Source organism: Bactrocera latifrons, unplaced genomic scaffold (genome assembly GCF_001853355.1).
Source record: "Bactrocera latifrons isolate USDA-ARS-PBARC rearing strain unplaced genomic scaffold, ASM185335v1 scaffold_283, whole genome shotgun sequence".
Lineage (NCBI taxonomy): Eukaryota > Metazoa > Arthropoda > Insecta > Diptera > Tephritidae > Bactrocera > Bactrocera latifrons.
The window spans coordinates 191,164-206,638 of NW_017536441.1; the positions used below are offsets into that span (position 1 = coordinate 191,164).

Consider the following 15,475-nt stretch of genomic DNA (forward strand, 5'->3'; position numbering starts at 1 on the left):
GTCAAAGAAAACCATCAAGCAAAATTAAATCAATTTTATTAAAATCAGTTTTGATTTAGTTAAATAATATTCAAACAATTCCTTTTTTCGTTTATGAAATTTTTCAATTAAATATAATTAATATTGGGGTGGGGGCGAAATGCGAAACGACAGAGGGACATTTTAAAAAGCTTTGGCAAAGTTTTTTGGTTTCACTATTATATAGACAGTGGAAGTATTTTTGGCAGCTGATTCCATACAAGACCGACCATTGTGCGACTGTAATTCCAGTCCAAAAAAAAATTCATATAAAAAGGCCTTGAACAATCCCCTAAATTTTTACTATATACACATAACACCACGAACAGGGAATTCCTTCAAATTTATTAAATGAAGAGAGGAGATGTAAAACGTCAACCTGAGGATCGAAATCCAAGCAATTTGCTGTCTGTCAGGTTTGTGAGAAAAACGAAAACCACTGTATGTAGTATGTGGAAGTTAGGCTAGTCCCGACCAAATTGTATCTATTTTTGACAATACCACATACTGTTAACATGCCACATACTAAAAAATTAATCATAAAGTAAAGTAAAGTAAAGAAAATCCTGATATTATTTATGTGGGGGGTAGGACATGTTTTTGTTCAAATATTTGTTTTTGGCCCAAAGATACATGAGTAAAACACGCTAGCTCTTTTTCATTAAGATCAATCCCATATTGACCGATATATGGGGTACAAAGTCATCCCGAAATTCGAACATTTTTATATTAGGTATATGGAGGCCGCTTCAACCCATTTTTGACATACAGACATACCTATAAAAGAGGAGAATTTTTCCTTATTTTCAATTATATTTATCAAACATTGATTGTCATTTTCCATCAAAAGTCCACTATAGGTATAGGCTTGAAGAGGTCTTATTGGATTTCAACAATTTTTAGTTATAAGGTGGCACACACTAAAAGTTTTATCTCGTTATATTAATTCCTTCCTGATTTGTGTATTGGAAACTGAATGAATCAAGTAGAATTTATAATTGTGCTATATGAGAAGTAGGCGTGCTTGTAGTCCGATTTCGCTCATTCTTACACACACACAGGTACTACATTTTGTCGCAATTGGTTGGTCGGGTACCGAGATATGGGATTTCACCAAAAAGTCGGTAGTCCCACGCCCATTGTCCTATTTCCATACTGTTTCTTATAAACCCTTCTCATACAATATCGGTGGTAAAGTGGGAGTGATTGAGGATATTCTCCGATTTAATCCATTTTCACAATGTCGCTAGCAGCTCTTATAAGAATTTGGTTGTTGTAGCTCAAATGGTTGAGGAGATATGTATGTACATTAAACATATTAGAGGGCGTGGCCACCCCCACTCTTTCAAAACAGTTTACCCACAGGTGCCACTTGCTACTGCGATCATCTGTGCGAAATTAAGATATAAAATTGTAATTTAGTGCTTAGTTATGGCACTTTAAGTGTTTTCGGTTAATGGCGATTTGTGGGCGTGGCGTCCGATTACGCACATCTACGAACTCCTTTTTTTTTTTTTTCTTTTGTACTTATGATCCTGCATACCAAGTTTCATTACAATATCTCAATTTTTGCTCACGTTACAGCTTGCTCAGACGGACGGACGAACAGGTAGACAGTCAACCGGATTTCAACTTTTCTCGTCACCCTGATCATTTATACCTACACATATATCTACATACAGTATGTCAAGGAACTCTTTACACTGAAAAAAAAAAACATACTTTTTGACTTTGAATGCAATGCACAACTATTATTTAGCAAATTTTTAATTAGTATGTTCAAAAATAAAAACAATACAATGAGAGGGAAAATTTTAAAGCAACAAAATATGAGTTTACACAAAGAAACTCTTTACACAAAGTACTTAAGCTACAGTTTAACTTACTATCTTAAACTTACTATCTTAAACTAATTTTAGCATTTAGTATTTATTAAGCTAAGGGGGCTTCAACTACGAGCCTAGTGCGATTTTTCATGGAACTAATCAGCTTTTGTAGATCATATTCCAACGGAATTTTATGCCACTGTTCCAGTACTGCTGCTTTTAAGGGTACGCGGTTTTTGGGCTGCCTTTTTGCCACTTTTTTCTTCAAAAAAAACGCACAAACTTTCGATGAGGTTCATGTCGGGGCTCTGAGGAGGTGTATCTATGACCTTTTGGCAATTATAGAGGAGCCATGTGCGCACAATGAGCTCCTTATGTTTGGGGTCATTGTCCTGAAAAAATTTAAATTTTGGCTTATTATCGACAATAAAGCCAAATGTGTTAGCAGTTTGTCTCAAATTTGTTTTCAAAATGGAGAGATATTGCTCAGCATTCATTGCGTTTTCAATAAACGCAAGCTCTTCCACTCCCTTGCTGCTAATGCATCCCCAAACCATCACTAACAATTTGGAGAATTTTACTGCCGGAATGATGTTGCGCTGATCTAAAGCTATTAACGGCTTGCGCCATACTCTAGTTGGTCCATTAGTGTAGTATGTACAGCATTATTTTGGGTTCGTCACAGAATATGACGTCATCCAATATCCGACTTGATGCTGATGTTGACAGCAAAGGTTAAGCGCTTTTCAACATTTACTTTCGACAGCAGCGGCTTCTTATGTGCAACTCTTGAAAAGTATTTGTTTCTCAGAATTAGTTGGCGGACAGTTTCATGTGAAACGACCATGCCACACTCTTCTTCCAACTTCTTGGCAAGGATTCTGGTGAAAATTTGGGGGTTTTGACAGACCTTACGCATGATTAGGCGTTCTGCCCGCTCGTCAATCTTCTTCTTTCGGCCACTTCCACAGTTTGCTTCTAGTCTGTCTTCATTTTCGGCTCGATGTAAAACATTATAAATTATTTTCGCGATACACAAAATATCTCCACTAGCTCAGCTACAGATTTTCCAATTTGGTGATTATAATAAATCAATTGGATAACATCAAAGGTGCAGGCATGTTAAATAATTTTAAAGTTAGCTTTTTGACACGTGTGCAGAAACATTTCGCAATTAAATGAAAAGGAATGCAAACATAGCGCATAGTGCAGAAGCATAGATAACGGTAAAGTACCATTTTTGCTTTAAATAAAACAAAACAGAATCGAAGATTAAAGTGTGTAAAGAGTTTCTTGACAGTGTCAAATATGTGTAAACTCATATTTTGTTGTTTTAAAATTTTCCCTCCATTCCATTGTTTTTATTTTTGTGCATACTAATTTAAAATTTGCCAAATAATAATTCTGCATTAAAAAAATATTGAAAAAACTAACTAAAGGCTTTATTTTTGCATGCAAAGTCAAGAAATATATATATTTTTTTTCGGTGTGCAAAGAGTTTCTTGATATACTGTACATACATATATAACCCTATATCTACATACATATCTCGATTAGTTTTATGTGATACGTACAACCGTTAGGTGAACAAAACTATAATACTTCGTAGCAAACTGGTTGCAAGAGCATAAAAATACCGTGTAAAACACAATCTAAACACCTAAATTTGCCACTTCTCCAAAAATTTTCTTCGTAAGCGAAGAACATGTCGGACCGCCATGGTTTGTGTTTCTCTTCAGATTATTATTGTGAGGAACACCGATACGAGAACAAAATAGAATCACCGATAAAGCGATGTTCGTAGTTGACAGAATGTTAGAGTGGCGAGGTAAGTAGTTAATTCGGATAATGAGTAGTCAAACTTCAAGTTGTTGGAGTTAGAAATTAAGATTAGTGTATAAGAATTAAATTTTGACTTTTATTTCACAATCCAATGATCAACTTCAAGAGTGAGTTACAAGGTAGACGATTTATTGAGAAATCCGTTAGAATTGCTGTCAGAGGTGGGTACAGGGAGCCCAGTTGCAAAGCATATTGGGCAGAGCGGAGCAGTTGAAAGTGGGTGAGTGACTGCTGCGTCGACTATGGAAGAGCGAAGATGAGCAAAGCTTCCAAGCAATAATGATTGTTCCGAAAGTTCCAAGTCCGAAAGTTGTCATCGAGTTGCATAACGGTCCAAGGTATATGTATATTAAAAACACGATTTATTTTCATCATGCATATACAAATGTTTATTAGTCACACCTACATGCATATTATTATATTTAAAGCTGCAATCGATAATTTTACAATATAAAAACAGTTCTTTTTAGTTACAGTTTGAGACAGATTTCCTTGGGTAAATAATTAAAAATATTTATGTAACCTTTGTCTAAGCGTTTCAGTTACAGATCAGTTCTAGTAGTTGCATATTTAAATAAGATCCAAACATTGAAAACTAATTAATACGATATGCAACTGCTTCGTTGGTACTCGATACTACATTAATACATACATACATATATGAAGCTGCTGAGCATGAGTGTGTATGTTTACAAAATTCGTTCTGGCTTACATTAGAGTTTAACAGTAGCCTTTACAAAAGTACCGTATACACAGCTAATTGTACAATTTTTATGTTTTGGCAAAAGTCAGCAGTTGTTAAAACAGCAGAAGTATCAAAAATCATCATGTCGATTCTTACTTAATATAAAGGCCAAAATTTTAACGCTATTAAAGGCATAGTCACACCGGTCACAATGCTGGAAATCAAATTGACACTGTGGTTGTCTAATATGCGTAAACCGCTGATATGTCGCACACCTATTCCAGGACATTCTACAATTTTGCCTTCCTTATCGACACCCGAGTACTGCATTGTAGCACCAAGCAATGAATCCAACAAAGAACCAAGAAGTCCAGCAACGCCGCCAAATATTATAAGCGGCCACTGTGAAGGGCTCGTTTGTAGCGCGTGCGATTCGACGGTATAACGCACCGTTATATAGTAGACGACTCCAACAAAAAGGCCACCGGCAAGACTAGCCACTAGTCCTGGTATAGAAACACCACCGTTAGTGCCGCGTGGCACACGGCGACGCGTTGTGATGAGGAATGGATCTTTTTTTGAAAGCACGCTGCCGAGCTCACTAGCCCATGTATCGCCATTACAACAAGCGAAAGCGCCTGTCAAATATTTTTCTTTAACCGCTAACTTTGACAGTAGAAATTTTTTTTTTTTTTACTTACTCATAACTGCAATGCCTAACCAGCTGGAGCGATACTCATTGGAAAAATCAATAGGACGCTCACAACTGCCGCAATCTATGAGATATAATAGCGCTAACTGTGTAGCCATGCCACCATTACACAACACCTGCACCCAGTTGCGTTGGCCTTCACCTGCGCATAGCAAATTTAAAATAATTATGTGGAAACAAGTGGAGTCAAACATTCACCTTCTTTGAAGTCTTTTTCGAATTTTCGTTTCAAATGCGCACGAAATTTTGTTGCACGTGACGAAGTGAAGAAAAATGCCGCCAAGCTGGCGAAGAATGCATGATTGGCGATGGATAAAATAAAGGAAAATATTATACCCAATGCAGCACCTGATTTATTAACGGATTTTCGGCGTAACGCAATCGTCATAAGCGTAAGAGGCGCTAATGTTGAGAAGAGCCAACGTGTCGGCGGTATGACGGGCGGTTCTTTATTAGAAAATATAAAATTACAATTATTACACACACAAATATGCCAAGGCAATTTGTGGTGGGCGACTTTTAGAATCATTTAAGGCTTCATTTACCTTCAAACTCATTTGAATGCCAAAATTTCGAAAAAGCCAAATTACCCAGCCACATAAATAACGATAATGGAATGGAAAGACTGCAAAATATCACCGGCAACCAGGCGTGGACGTCCATCCTGAACAAACCTAATTGAGTATTTCAGTTATTGAAAATAGAATGCCGACGTACAAATGTTGGATAAGAGAAATTAACTTTCTTATATTTCTTTTTGGAAGCTTTCACTTACGTACGGTGATAGATGCGAATGTTGATAGCAAAACAAAATAAAAGTAACACACTCTTGTTTTATTTTCTTTAAAAAATCGAAATGAAATCAACCCTGTCTTTGCTGCATTACGACCACAAACTATTTGAGCAAATGTCAGAAGTAATAAAACAGAAAAACACGTTAAACAAATGAAAAGGTAGTCGGCCGGTAATATTTCTTAGCAACGAGAAACAATTATAACTTCTAGAAAGTTTCTACAGAAGAAAATTCCTATTAAAAAGTAAGTTTGGTGCAAGAGAAATAAAATACTAAAAATGGCTGATGGTGATAAGATTGAAGTACGCGATATTACGCGCATCGAACGCATTGGCGCGCATTCGCACATACGCGGTCTAGGTCTGGACGATGTGCTGGAAGCGCGTGCTGTGTCACAAGGCATGGTTGGCCAAAAAGATGCACGCCGTGCCGCTGGTGTCGTAGTACAAATGGTGCGTGAGGGAAAAATAGCTGGGCGTTGCATATTACTGGCGGGAGAACCTAGTACAGGTAAAACGGCTATTGCTGTTGGCATGGCACAGGCTTTGGGTACCGAAACGCCATTCACCAGCATGTCTGGTTCGGAGATATACTCGCTGGAGATGAGTAAAACAGAGGCACTATCACAGGCGCTACGCAAAAGTATTGGTGTACGCATCAAAGAGGAAACAGAAATTATTGAGGGTGAAGTTGTGGAGATACAAATTGACCGGCCAGCAACGGGTACTGGTCAAAAAATTGGAAAGGTATAACTAAACTAGTGTACAATGAACTGCAAGATTTATTCGTTTGTTATATTTTATAGGTTACTTTAAAAACGACAGAAATGGAAACAAATTACGAATTAGGCAATAAGATCATAGAGTGCTTCATGAAAGAAAAAATACAAGCGGGCGATGTTATCACCATCGATAAAGCTTCCGGCAAAGTTACTAAGTTGGGTCGTAGTTTCACGCGTGCACGCGATTATGATGCCACCGGAGCACAGACACGTTTCGTGCAGTGTCCGGAAGGAGAATTACAGAAACGTAAGGAAGTCGTGCACACCGTCACTCTGCATGAAATCGATGTCATCAATAGTCGTACGCACGGCTTTCTCGCGCTATTCTCCGGCGACACTGGCGAAATAAAGCAGGAAATACGTGATCAGATCAATAATAAAGTACTAGAATGGCGTGAGGAGGGCAAAGCGGAAATTAATCCCGGCGTACTTTTCATCGATGAAGTACATATGCTAGATATTGAATGTTTCTCCTATCTGAATCGCGCTTTGGAATCGGATATGGCACCGGTTGTCGTAATGGCCACTAATCGCGGCATTACACGCATACGCGGTACGAATTATCGCAGCCCACATGGCATACCAATAGATTTATTGGATCGTATGATTATCATACGCACAGTGCCATATACCGAAAAAGAGATAAAAGAAATATTAAAAATACGTTGCGAAGAGGAAGATTGTCTAATGCATCCAGACGCTTTAACCATTTTGACACGCATTGCAACGGACACCAGCTTACGTTATGCGATACAATTGATTACAACAGCGAATTTAGTGTGCCGACGACGCAAAGCTACAGAGGTAACCACTGAAGATGTGAAGAAAGTGTACTCATTGTTTTTGGATGAGAATCGTTCCAGTCAAATTCTGAAGGAATATCAGGATGAATATATGTTTAATGAAATACAGGAAGTTAGCGATTGTGAAATTGAACCAAAACGTGAGGAGACTGGCGGTGGCGACGAGCAGCCTATGGAACATTAATGATACATTAGAGGGACGTAAGGGAGGACATTGTTCAGTTCAATTGCATACAAACCTTCATTTTACAGATACATATTTTGCACTTTAATTGAAACAGAAACCATGTTATTTTTAACGCTTTAATAATAAAAATTATATATATCTATGTATTATAATAGCGTCACAATAGTTACTCTTTAGTACAATAACAAAAGTAAGTACGTAAGGTAAAAGGTAGTGAATATGCATATGTATGTGAAAATATATAATTTCTTGTGTAACATGAACTTTCGCTTTAAAATTAAACAATTAAGTTAGTATAATAACTTGTGGTGGACATTGCACATATAAATTTGTATATAACTTTTTTTTTACATATATTGCATTTGTTCCATATATATAATGAAGTACATTTTTATAAAATACTTCTCGTTGCCTCTGCTGCACGGCCTCTATGCAGGATAATTGCATAGTTATTCGGCGCTTTTTTTATATAACGCATTTGCTCATATGTATTTGTGTGCGATATGTTCAAAGTTGATTTTTGTTTTGCAAAGACCCTCTGAAGCTTCAGTTCTTGCCCTAAGGCAAGGTCGTGCCCAAATTATTTCACTTTTCTTTTACATTTTTTATGTGATTTTTAGTATTTACTATTATCTCAAAAACAATAAACCTACAACTAACAAACTACAGTGTATACAAATGATATTTCATATTTTCATATGGTACACCATGTCGTATGAGCAACGAAGAAATCACTTGCAAAAAATAAAATAAACTTGGAACATAACGGACACCGTTATACGTACTTCAAATACATATGTACTTCAATAGCTTTACAGCAAGAAATATATTTTACATATGAAAATTTTTTGCTATTTACAACACGATATATACAACAAAGTGTGCCTGAGCTTGACATAAATTAAAATTAACTACTGACTAGTAGGATGTAGGTTATGTTGCTGCAAAATTACTAAAGTACTCTCAATGTAAAAATATAAAACTTTATCAAATGATAATTATGACTACGAAAGTGAAAAATTAGCTATGACTGCTTTACAACTTCAAACTGTAGCACCAAACAGCTATTTTTTTGTTTTCTTTATTATTCTTTGATACACGATAAACAATTTGGGTGCGACAAACTCTTAAACGTTTATAAAAAATATGTCTTTAGCAAATTTCACTTTTTAACAGCCTTTTTACTTGCACAGCTAATACATCAGTGCTCTTAAAATATTAGTAGCTAAATATTTTTTACAATTTACTATTAATCAACGGTTGACTTGAAAATGCCTAATTATTGTTAAGCACCTTTACTAATCTCGTTTGTCATGTGCGCCATCGTTAATAGTTGGCGAAAGTGTTGTTGCACGTCCGAAGGTTGAATCTTGTTCGCGGCGTTTTGCGGCACGTACATAATACTTGTAAGTTTGATAGAATATTGTCCAAACCAATACACCAATCAACACGAAATAATTGACGGCGCTATATGCCTTCATCCAACGAGAATAACTAAGCAATATGAAGGGTGTCATACACCAACCAATGACGAAGAGATCGTAAAGTTTTTGTATAAAGTACTTAAGTGCAGGATAAACAAATGGAGGACTAACAATGTCAGCGTACATGTCAATATTAGTTTTCGCCCAGACGCTGGCAAACTAAGCAATTCAAAAAAGTTTAAGTAATGAGTTTTTCTTTTTATTACAACAATACTCACTTGTTTCTCTACCGTTACGGTCATGTATTCATTAAAGAAAGCCATGTAGTAGCCACTGTGAAAGCCATGCCACACAGCCAAGAAACCCAAAGCCGCTGCATAACTAATCGTACGATTGTTAAGGAACTTAAGTCGCTTATAAACGTATTGACCGAGCCATTGATTGGTATTTATATTGAAAGAGTGTACGTAATGCTGCATTGTGTAGCCTGTCTCCAATATGATCAGATTAACATTAGAGCAACCAGACCAATCGTGTGTGCCATTTTCCTGCTTGCCCGCATAAGATATGCCTGTTCGAATGAAAAGTGATAATATAAATACTTACGTTGTAATTTTTACAATTACTTACCCAGAATTATGAGCGCACCCTCCGTCAATAGCCAGCATGCAACATACTTGTAAATTGCAACTTTCGCCCATACGCCCAAATAGGCTAAACGCCAGAAGTATGACACCTTCGCATATTCATCAGATAGAATATAGGTGTTCGGGAAATATACAGCTCCAATTTGGCTAACAATTAAGTAAACAAATCCAACTGACATACGCTTGAGACCTGCCTCCAAGTTGCCATCGTGCTGCTTGAATTCACCTTCGATGAAACGCTTATAACGCCGATATGGAAATTGTGGTCCAATTAGAAAAGAACATGGCAAATAAGCGAATGCAAATAATTCGAGTGGTGAAGGGAGCTCTGCAAGCGCACACTCCTTTTGTTCTTTAGAAAGTTTGTCTTGCTCTTTCAGCCCATCTGCTAAATCAAAACCAAAGCCGATTAAACGCAACACCAGCACACAGTGCGGCATAGTCCATAGTATGTCATATTCATCACTTTCCGTAAAATGGTAGCCAACAAGCAGATATGACATATGAAAAACAAAGTTTAAAATTTTAAATTCACGTGGGCAGCCACGAAGTAAACGCGCCAGTAGATAAGTTGTGGTGATTGCAATTAGTGAATGATATGTGTCAAAGCCAAAATTAAATAGGCATATCAGCAAACCGCAGATGACGAAATAAAGGTGATGCAGTTGTTTATTGGGTTGACCTACGACATGTTTGCGATATAGAATAGCAATTCCATACCCTGGAAGTGAAAGTTTATTTAAAAACTGGATAAATGATAATAAATTAATGTTTATCACTCACCTCCAAAAATTGAGAGCAACAAGCGGAGCGCGGCTTCATTTACACCAAATGATTGCGCCAGCTTCCCTATAAGACCAAGAGCTGGCACCGCGGCACCGTCTAATGTCGACATATCTCAAGTTACAAATCACACTGCAATTTCAAAATAAATTTATACAAAAATGCACACAACTTATTTGAATATGTACATACATATAAGAGTTTCATACATGAACATAGCTCTTATCATTTATAAATATTATTATTTAAGTGGTCTGGAGCGTACAATAACAAGGGTAATTTCTAACATCGCAATAAAAGTAAATAAGTTCATTAAATAAATGCCGCTTTATAACGGACACAAAACATGCAATCTATAACTTCATAAAAAGTATATATGTAAATACATTATATAAATGTCCATAAAAAACAAAGATCAATATGACACATTAACATACTGACCCATTGGCGGGTAAAACCAGTTATAGTACAAGCTATCGCACTATGAACCTTAACTAAACCTTTAAGAGCATTTTGGCGGATACATAGCAAATGTATAATAATAATACCGCTAATATGCATGCAGATTAGCAGATTTAAGTATAGTATGAGAAAAATAAAAACAATGGTTATACTTGTGATTGCGCGCAGCACAATGGCAAAACGCCAAGCGAAGTCACCTTAGAAAATTTATATTTGCGAATACAATAAAAAATCGGTTGATTAAAAACAAGAGGATAAATACAATTACGATAATTAGATAAAAATCCTATTATACAGTGTATAATTTATTTAATTATTATGCTTAGCATATTTTTATACACACCTTTTTATTTATAAATGTTATTGATTATAGATTTATGTTAGTGCATCACGTAAAACCTACAAGGGCGCTAACAGAAAGAGATATACGAATGTTTCAGCGATAGGAAAGACACTAAACAAATAATATATAATATTTATGTACATAAAGACACATTTGCGGAGAGTAACTGATAGATTGACAAAAATAGATTTAAAAAAAGGCAAATGAGACTGCGTGCGTATTTATATGTATATATATTTAACCTGCACATTATAAGCTATTTTGTAGGTTATAGCTATATACTCATGACTAACAATGCATGTTTTGGTGACAGTTGGCCATAATAATGCATTGATAAATTTTCACTCTATATCAAATTTAAATTAGTATTTACTATACTGATTACGTCCATTGCTATGTAAATAAGAAAATTGAGAGAGTTTACCTTGACTTTGTTATGATTTTGGTCAGTGTTCTTCCACAAAGACGTTTCACAGTTGTTACCACTTAACTAATGGCTAACAGAGTACGTGATACCAATCGCGACTTATATTTGTTATGAAATTGATTTTACTACTAACTTTTGTGAGAAACGCTTTAACTATATTTTATTACCCTCTTTTACATAACTCAGTATTGATTTTCAACATTTTAAAACTATTAATTTTGTTAACTTAAAAGATGTTTATAGAAATAGATATAAAAGAATACTGAAAAATATACAATAAATCTCATCAAATACAAAACACAACTGTTCATAATTATTCACAGCTGTTCGACTTTATTTGTTTACTACATTGCGAATGGTCACTGCGCAGAGTTGCTAAGCGATTGCCTGAAACAGCGTTTATTTAAAGTGTAGTAAAAACATTCTATACTAATTCAAATGTTAAATGTAAACTAAAAGCAATAAAAACTTATTATATTGGTATATATATGACAACTAAGTATTTTTTTACTTTCATATTAACTCCGGGCAACTAATATGTAATGGATTGTTCTTATTCTTTTCCCGTAAAACTCTTTTTGATTTTTATAAATGCGTTCGTATAGTTTAAGAATATACTTTAATTGTTTTTATGTAGAGTATTGTTGTTTCTTTAATTTGGTGGAATTTATTGTGAACTCAGTCTTACCATTCATTCACAGTTACATGTTGTTAAATTCCAGCAATAAGATATAATTACTTGAAAATGAAACAAATGAATGTGCAACTAAAACAAAGTAGTTTTTAAAACGCTCAGTGAATTCATTAACAAAGGAAAAAGGAGGTGATAAAGTCACAACAAAAAATTCAAATACGTACTCCTGTAGAATCAACATTTCACTCAACTGACGTGTCAAAACAACTTCCATTAAAGTAACAAATTTATACTTTCACAATATAATTTAACAGCCGCATTCCATTGGTACCAATACAAACCTGGCGCATTCCGGCAACAGTATGCGACGCAATAATTATCCGTATCAACCCCTTAACCAAACGGCAGGTCAAAGTGCTTTACCACACGACGCGCTAGAAGAGGAGAACGAACGCGCTGCTGAAGAACTAAAACATAAAATAGGTGCACTTAAGTCATTAACTATAGATATTGGCAACGAAGTTCGCTATCAGGACAAGTTGTTGCGTGGTATCGATGATGACATGGATAGAACGGGTGGATTTCTCGGTAATACAATGGCACGAGTGGTACGCTTAGGGAAGCACAGTGGTGGCCGTCATATGTGTTACATGTTTCTTTTTGTATTGTTTGTATTTTTAATATTATACGTTGTCATTAAAATTAAGTGAACCGATTGCTCTAATTAAATTATAATGAAAGGTTTAGTTGAATTATTACTTGAAATGAATGTAAAACTTTCGATGTGTTGTGAGCTACTGAAATGCAGCCAAACTTGTGACTGTTAAAAAAAGAGCTATTAACAACTGCGATTACTATGTATTATAGAGAAAACTATTTTTGTAAACATAAAAAATATATATTTGTTAGATTTTTTAAATGTAAATAAAATCTAAAAGAGCATAACCTACAAACTAGTTATAAGTATTGTAAAAGAATTTATGTACCATCATCATTACACTGCACGATTTCTTAGCTTAATTGATTCGTCTCTCTTGAGGGGATTGTTCTTATAATTAAAAAAGTGGTGAGCCACATACAAAATATTTGGACGCCATTTGCGCTACATATAGTATAGTTTATGGTAGCAACATTGGAGACAGTCGTTTGACATTACCTATGTTTGATAGGATGTCTTCATCTTTTTGCTGCGACGACTGAAATCTTGTTCATCGCCATCCGAACTATCTGCCGCTGAAGCTTGATACTCTTGATTCAGTTGTTGATACTCATTGGGGTCTATCACATAGCCTTTCTTTGCCTCTTCCAACATGCGTACTGAAAAACCCAAAAATGTGTGTGATCCACTTTAATTTAAAGAGAATGGGTTTCCGCTGTACTTACTTTGCTGCTCCAAAATTGCATTTTGCTTCTTAATGTCTTCTACGTCTTTTTGATTTGCTTGTATCTTTCGTCTCATTACTTGGATGCATTCCGTCGTTTTCTTTAGTATTTGTGCACGACTGGCCTGAGGTGGGAGTTCCGAGACACAATCAATTACACCATATTTTGAAATATTTCACTATTTTTACCTTTTCACCCTTGAGTGTTGGCACTGCTTCACGTAAACTGGTAAAACTCTCCTTTATATGGTCACGTCTTTTTCTTTCCAAAGCATTGTGATGTGCACGTTTCTCTGCCTTAAAATGCAAAAACAATAGAAACAATTTATGCTTTCGTAAATAATACTTATACGAATTCAAGTCTGCGACGGCGTAAATAAACAACCGAAACGGAGGAAAAAACCACCACCACCCAACCCAAGTTAATTGGAATGATTGGTGTAAATATTTGTTGGTATGCGTAAGCATGTGCCAGCAGCACGCGCTCGCCAACACACACGGCCACATACAGACAAACACTCACCTGCGTAAAATTTTGTGTATTTGCATGCCTTGATGACTGTGCACCCGTATCGGAATCGTTATCATCCTATGATTGAGAAAATAAACGGTGAAAAATGTGAAAAAATAACATTTGAAATTATTGTTTTGATTAGCGAAATTGTTTTTGTTGCTATTTGTTGTGGCAATTGATTCCTTACATCACTTTCAATGTCAATATCCCTTTCTTCGTCGCTCATTATCATCAATGCGAGGCCAGAACTTGGCTGTTAAACTCGATTAAAAAACGTTATTATGTTACGCTGCGCAAGTCACGATTTTCAACAATATATTTTGTATTATTCTTGCAAATATATCACAAATATTGATACGCACTTAAATCTGGGCCTCAAATTTTCATGCAAAAGCAAATGCGACACTCAAACAAACGAAAAACGTGCATGACACAAAAGGAAAAATTAATCCGAATGATAAGAAAAGAAGAATACTAAATTTGTAATCAAAAGAGTTGCCAAGTTAGTGAGATTGATCAGTTTCTTATTTATTAGATTATTATTAAAATATCTTATAGTTGTGTTGACAGACGGCAGCGTTAATCCGGATTAATTGCGCACTTAATCAATCCAAATTTTGTAGGTGACAAATGGCAGCTATGCGAGTTGAAACTCTTTTAAACAGCTGATTGTAATTTTTGATAATATTTTCAATGAAAATTGCACAATTTCGATTTCTTTGGCGAAGCGATCTGAAGCTAACGTTGGAAAGAGGAAGTCCTGATTAAAAAATATATTGGGTTATAGGTACCGCAAACGTCAGTTTACGAGATATTCGACTTTAAAGTTTGAAAATTCCCAAAATTCGAGCATTTCAACAAGTTATTTTACTACATTTAATGCCCTTTATGTACATTTTCCCTTCAAATTCATTTAATTAAATTGTAAGTATTAAAATAAATCTACAATTTACACTTTTTGCATGTTTTATAAGTAAGAAATGTATATTTTAAAAATTACTTTTTACACTCGTAGTGAGCATCATTTATGTGCTAACAATTATGAGGAAATGGAGCGCTGCAATATAATAATAAACAAATACGAGCAATTTCAAATCGATAGAAGTTATATGTATATGGCGGTTGTTGGCCGACAAATTTTTAAAAAATCATTTTTTGTTACAAAACCATATCAACACGTCATTTTAAAAACTGAATCATAATATAAAACTT

At 35.4% G+C, this 15,475-nt stretch overlaps 5 protein-coding genes across 6 annotated transcripts; 2 read left to right on the forward strand and 3 right to left on the reverse strand.

Moving 5' to 3' along the window:
• Positions 1-4,339: 4,339 nt before the first annotated feature.
• On the reverse strand, positions 4,340-5,922 carry LOC108970126 (transmembrane protein 19). The gene is made up of 5 exons (XM_018935280.1): positions 5,859-5,922; positions 5,629-5,757; positions 5,282-5,530; positions 5,073-5,225; positions 4,340-5,009 (listed from the first exon to the last, which is right to left on the reverse strand). The coding sequence occupies exons 2-5, from the start codon at positions 5,744-5,746 to the stop codon at positions 4,528-4,530; spliced, it is 1,002 nt and encodes a 333-aa protein (XP_018790825.1). The 5' UTR covers positions 5,747-5,757; positions 5,859-5,922; the 3' UTR covers positions 4,340-4,527.
• A 100-nt stretch (positions 5,923-6,022) lies between these two features.
• Positions 6,023-7,796, forward strand: LOC108970125 (ruvB-like helicase 2). The gene is made up of 2 exons (XM_018935279.1): positions 6,023-6,622; positions 6,682-7,796. The coding sequence occupies exons 1-2, from the start codon at positions 6,155-6,157 to the stop codon at positions 7,642-7,644; spliced, it is 1,431 nt and encodes a 476-aa protein (XP_018790824.1). The 5' UTR covers positions 6,023-6,154; the 3' UTR covers positions 7,645-7,796.
• Positions 7,797-8,070: 274 nt separating this feature from the next.
• LOC108970124 (lysophospholipid acyltransferase 5) lies at positions 8,071-12,016 on the reverse strand. Of its 2 annotated transcripts, none has more exons than XM_018935276.1 (5): positions 11,731-12,016; positions 10,502-10,633; positions 9,702-10,439; positions 9,350-9,642; positions 8,071-9,290 (listed from the first exon to the last, which is right to left on the reverse strand). In XM_018935276.1, the coding sequence occupies exons 2-5, from the start codon at positions 10,611-10,613 to the stop codon at positions 8,946-8,948; spliced, it is 1,488 nt and encodes a 495-aa protein (XP_018790821.1). In that variant the 5' UTR covers positions 10,614-10,633; positions 11,731-12,016; the 3' UTR covers positions 8,071-8,945. The 2 variants fall into 2 exon arrangements, with proteins under 2 accessions (XP_018790821.1, XP_018790822.1); XM_018935277.1 differs by lacking the exon at positions 11,731-12,016 and adding an exon at positions 11,307-11,404.
• A 411-nt stretch (positions 12,017-12,427) lies between these two features.
• Positions 12,428-13,387, forward strand: LOC108970120 (BET1 homolog). The gene is made up of 2 exons (XM_018935272.1): positions 12,428-12,556; positions 12,682-13,387. The coding sequence occupies exon 2, from the start codon at positions 12,730-12,732 to the stop codon at positions 13,075-13,077; it is 348 nt and encodes a 115-aa protein (XP_018790817.1). The 5' UTR covers positions 12,428-12,556; positions 12,682-12,729; the 3' UTR covers positions 13,078-13,387.
• Positions 13,206-14,850, reverse strand: LOC108970119 (protein max). Its single transcript, XM_018935271.1, has 5 exons — positions 14,451-14,850; positions 14,273-14,338; positions 13,939-14,046; positions 13,751-13,874; positions 13,206-13,684 (listed from the first exon to the last, which is right to left on the reverse strand). The coding sequence occupies exons 1-5, from the start codon at positions 14,493-14,495 to the stop codon at positions 13,524-13,526; spliced, it is 504 nt and encodes a 167-aa protein (XP_018790816.1). The 5' UTR covers positions 14,496-14,850; the 3' UTR covers positions 13,206-13,523.
• Positions 14,851-15,475: the final 625 nt, after the last annotated feature.

What these genes read in the sequence shown, in the direction of transcription:
- LOC108970126 (XM_018935280.1), bottom strand. Translation starts at nt 5,746, where the DNA reads ATGGACGTCCACGCCTGGTTGCCGGTGATATTTTGCAGTCTTTCCATT. An exon ending in CGAAAAAGACTTCAAAGAAG is followed by an intron (nt 5,226 to 5,281) that starts GTGAATGTTTGA and finishes TGCTATGCGCAG; the next exon opens with GTGAAGGCCAACGCAACTGG. An exon ending in GTTAGGCATTGCAGTTATGA is followed by an intron (nt 5,010 to 5,072) that starts GTAAGTAAAAAA and finishes AATATTTGACAG; the next exon opens with GCGCTTTCGCTTGTTGTAAT.
- LOC108970125 (XM_018935279.1), top strand. Translation starts at nt 6,155, where the DNA reads ATGGCTGATGGTGATAAGATTGAAGTACGCGATATTACGCGCATCGAA. An exon ending in CTGGTCAAAAAATTGGAAAG is followed by an intron (nt 6,623 to 6,681) that starts GTATAACTAAAC and finishes TATATTTTATAG; the next exon opens with GTTACTTTAAAAACGACAGA.
- LOC108970124 (XM_018935276.1), bottom strand. Translation starts at nt 10,613, where the DNA reads ATGTCGACATTAGACGGTGCCGCGGTGCCAGCTCTTGGTCTTATAGGG. An exon ending in GGGTGCGCTCATAATTCTGG is followed by an intron (nt 9,643 to 9,701) that starts GTAAGTAATTGT and finishes TCATTCGAACAG; the next exon opens with GCATATCTTATGCGGGCAAG. An exon ending in CCGTAACGGTAGAGAAACAA is followed by an intron (nt 9,291 to 9,349) that starts GTGAGTATTGTT and finishes TGAATTGCTTAG; the next exon opens with TTTGCCAGCGTCTGGGCGAA.
- LOC108970120 (XM_018935272.1), top strand. Translation starts at nt 12,730, where the DNA reads ATGCGACGCAATAATTATCCGTATCAACCCCTTAACCAAACGGCAGGT.
- LOC108970119 (XM_018935271.1), bottom strand. Translation starts at nt 14,495, where the DNA reads ATGATAATGAGCGACGAAGAAAGGGATATTGACATTGAAAGTGAT. An exon ending in ATATTGACATTGAAAGTGAT is followed by an intron (nt 14,339 to 14,450) that starts GTAAGGAATCAA and finishes TCTCAATCATAG; the next exon opens with GATGATAACGATTCCGATAC. An exon ending in ATACACAAAATTTTACGCAG is followed by an intron (nt 14,047 to 14,272) that starts GTGAGTGTTTGT and finishes TTGCATTTTAAG; the next exon opens with GCAGAGAAACGTGCACATCA.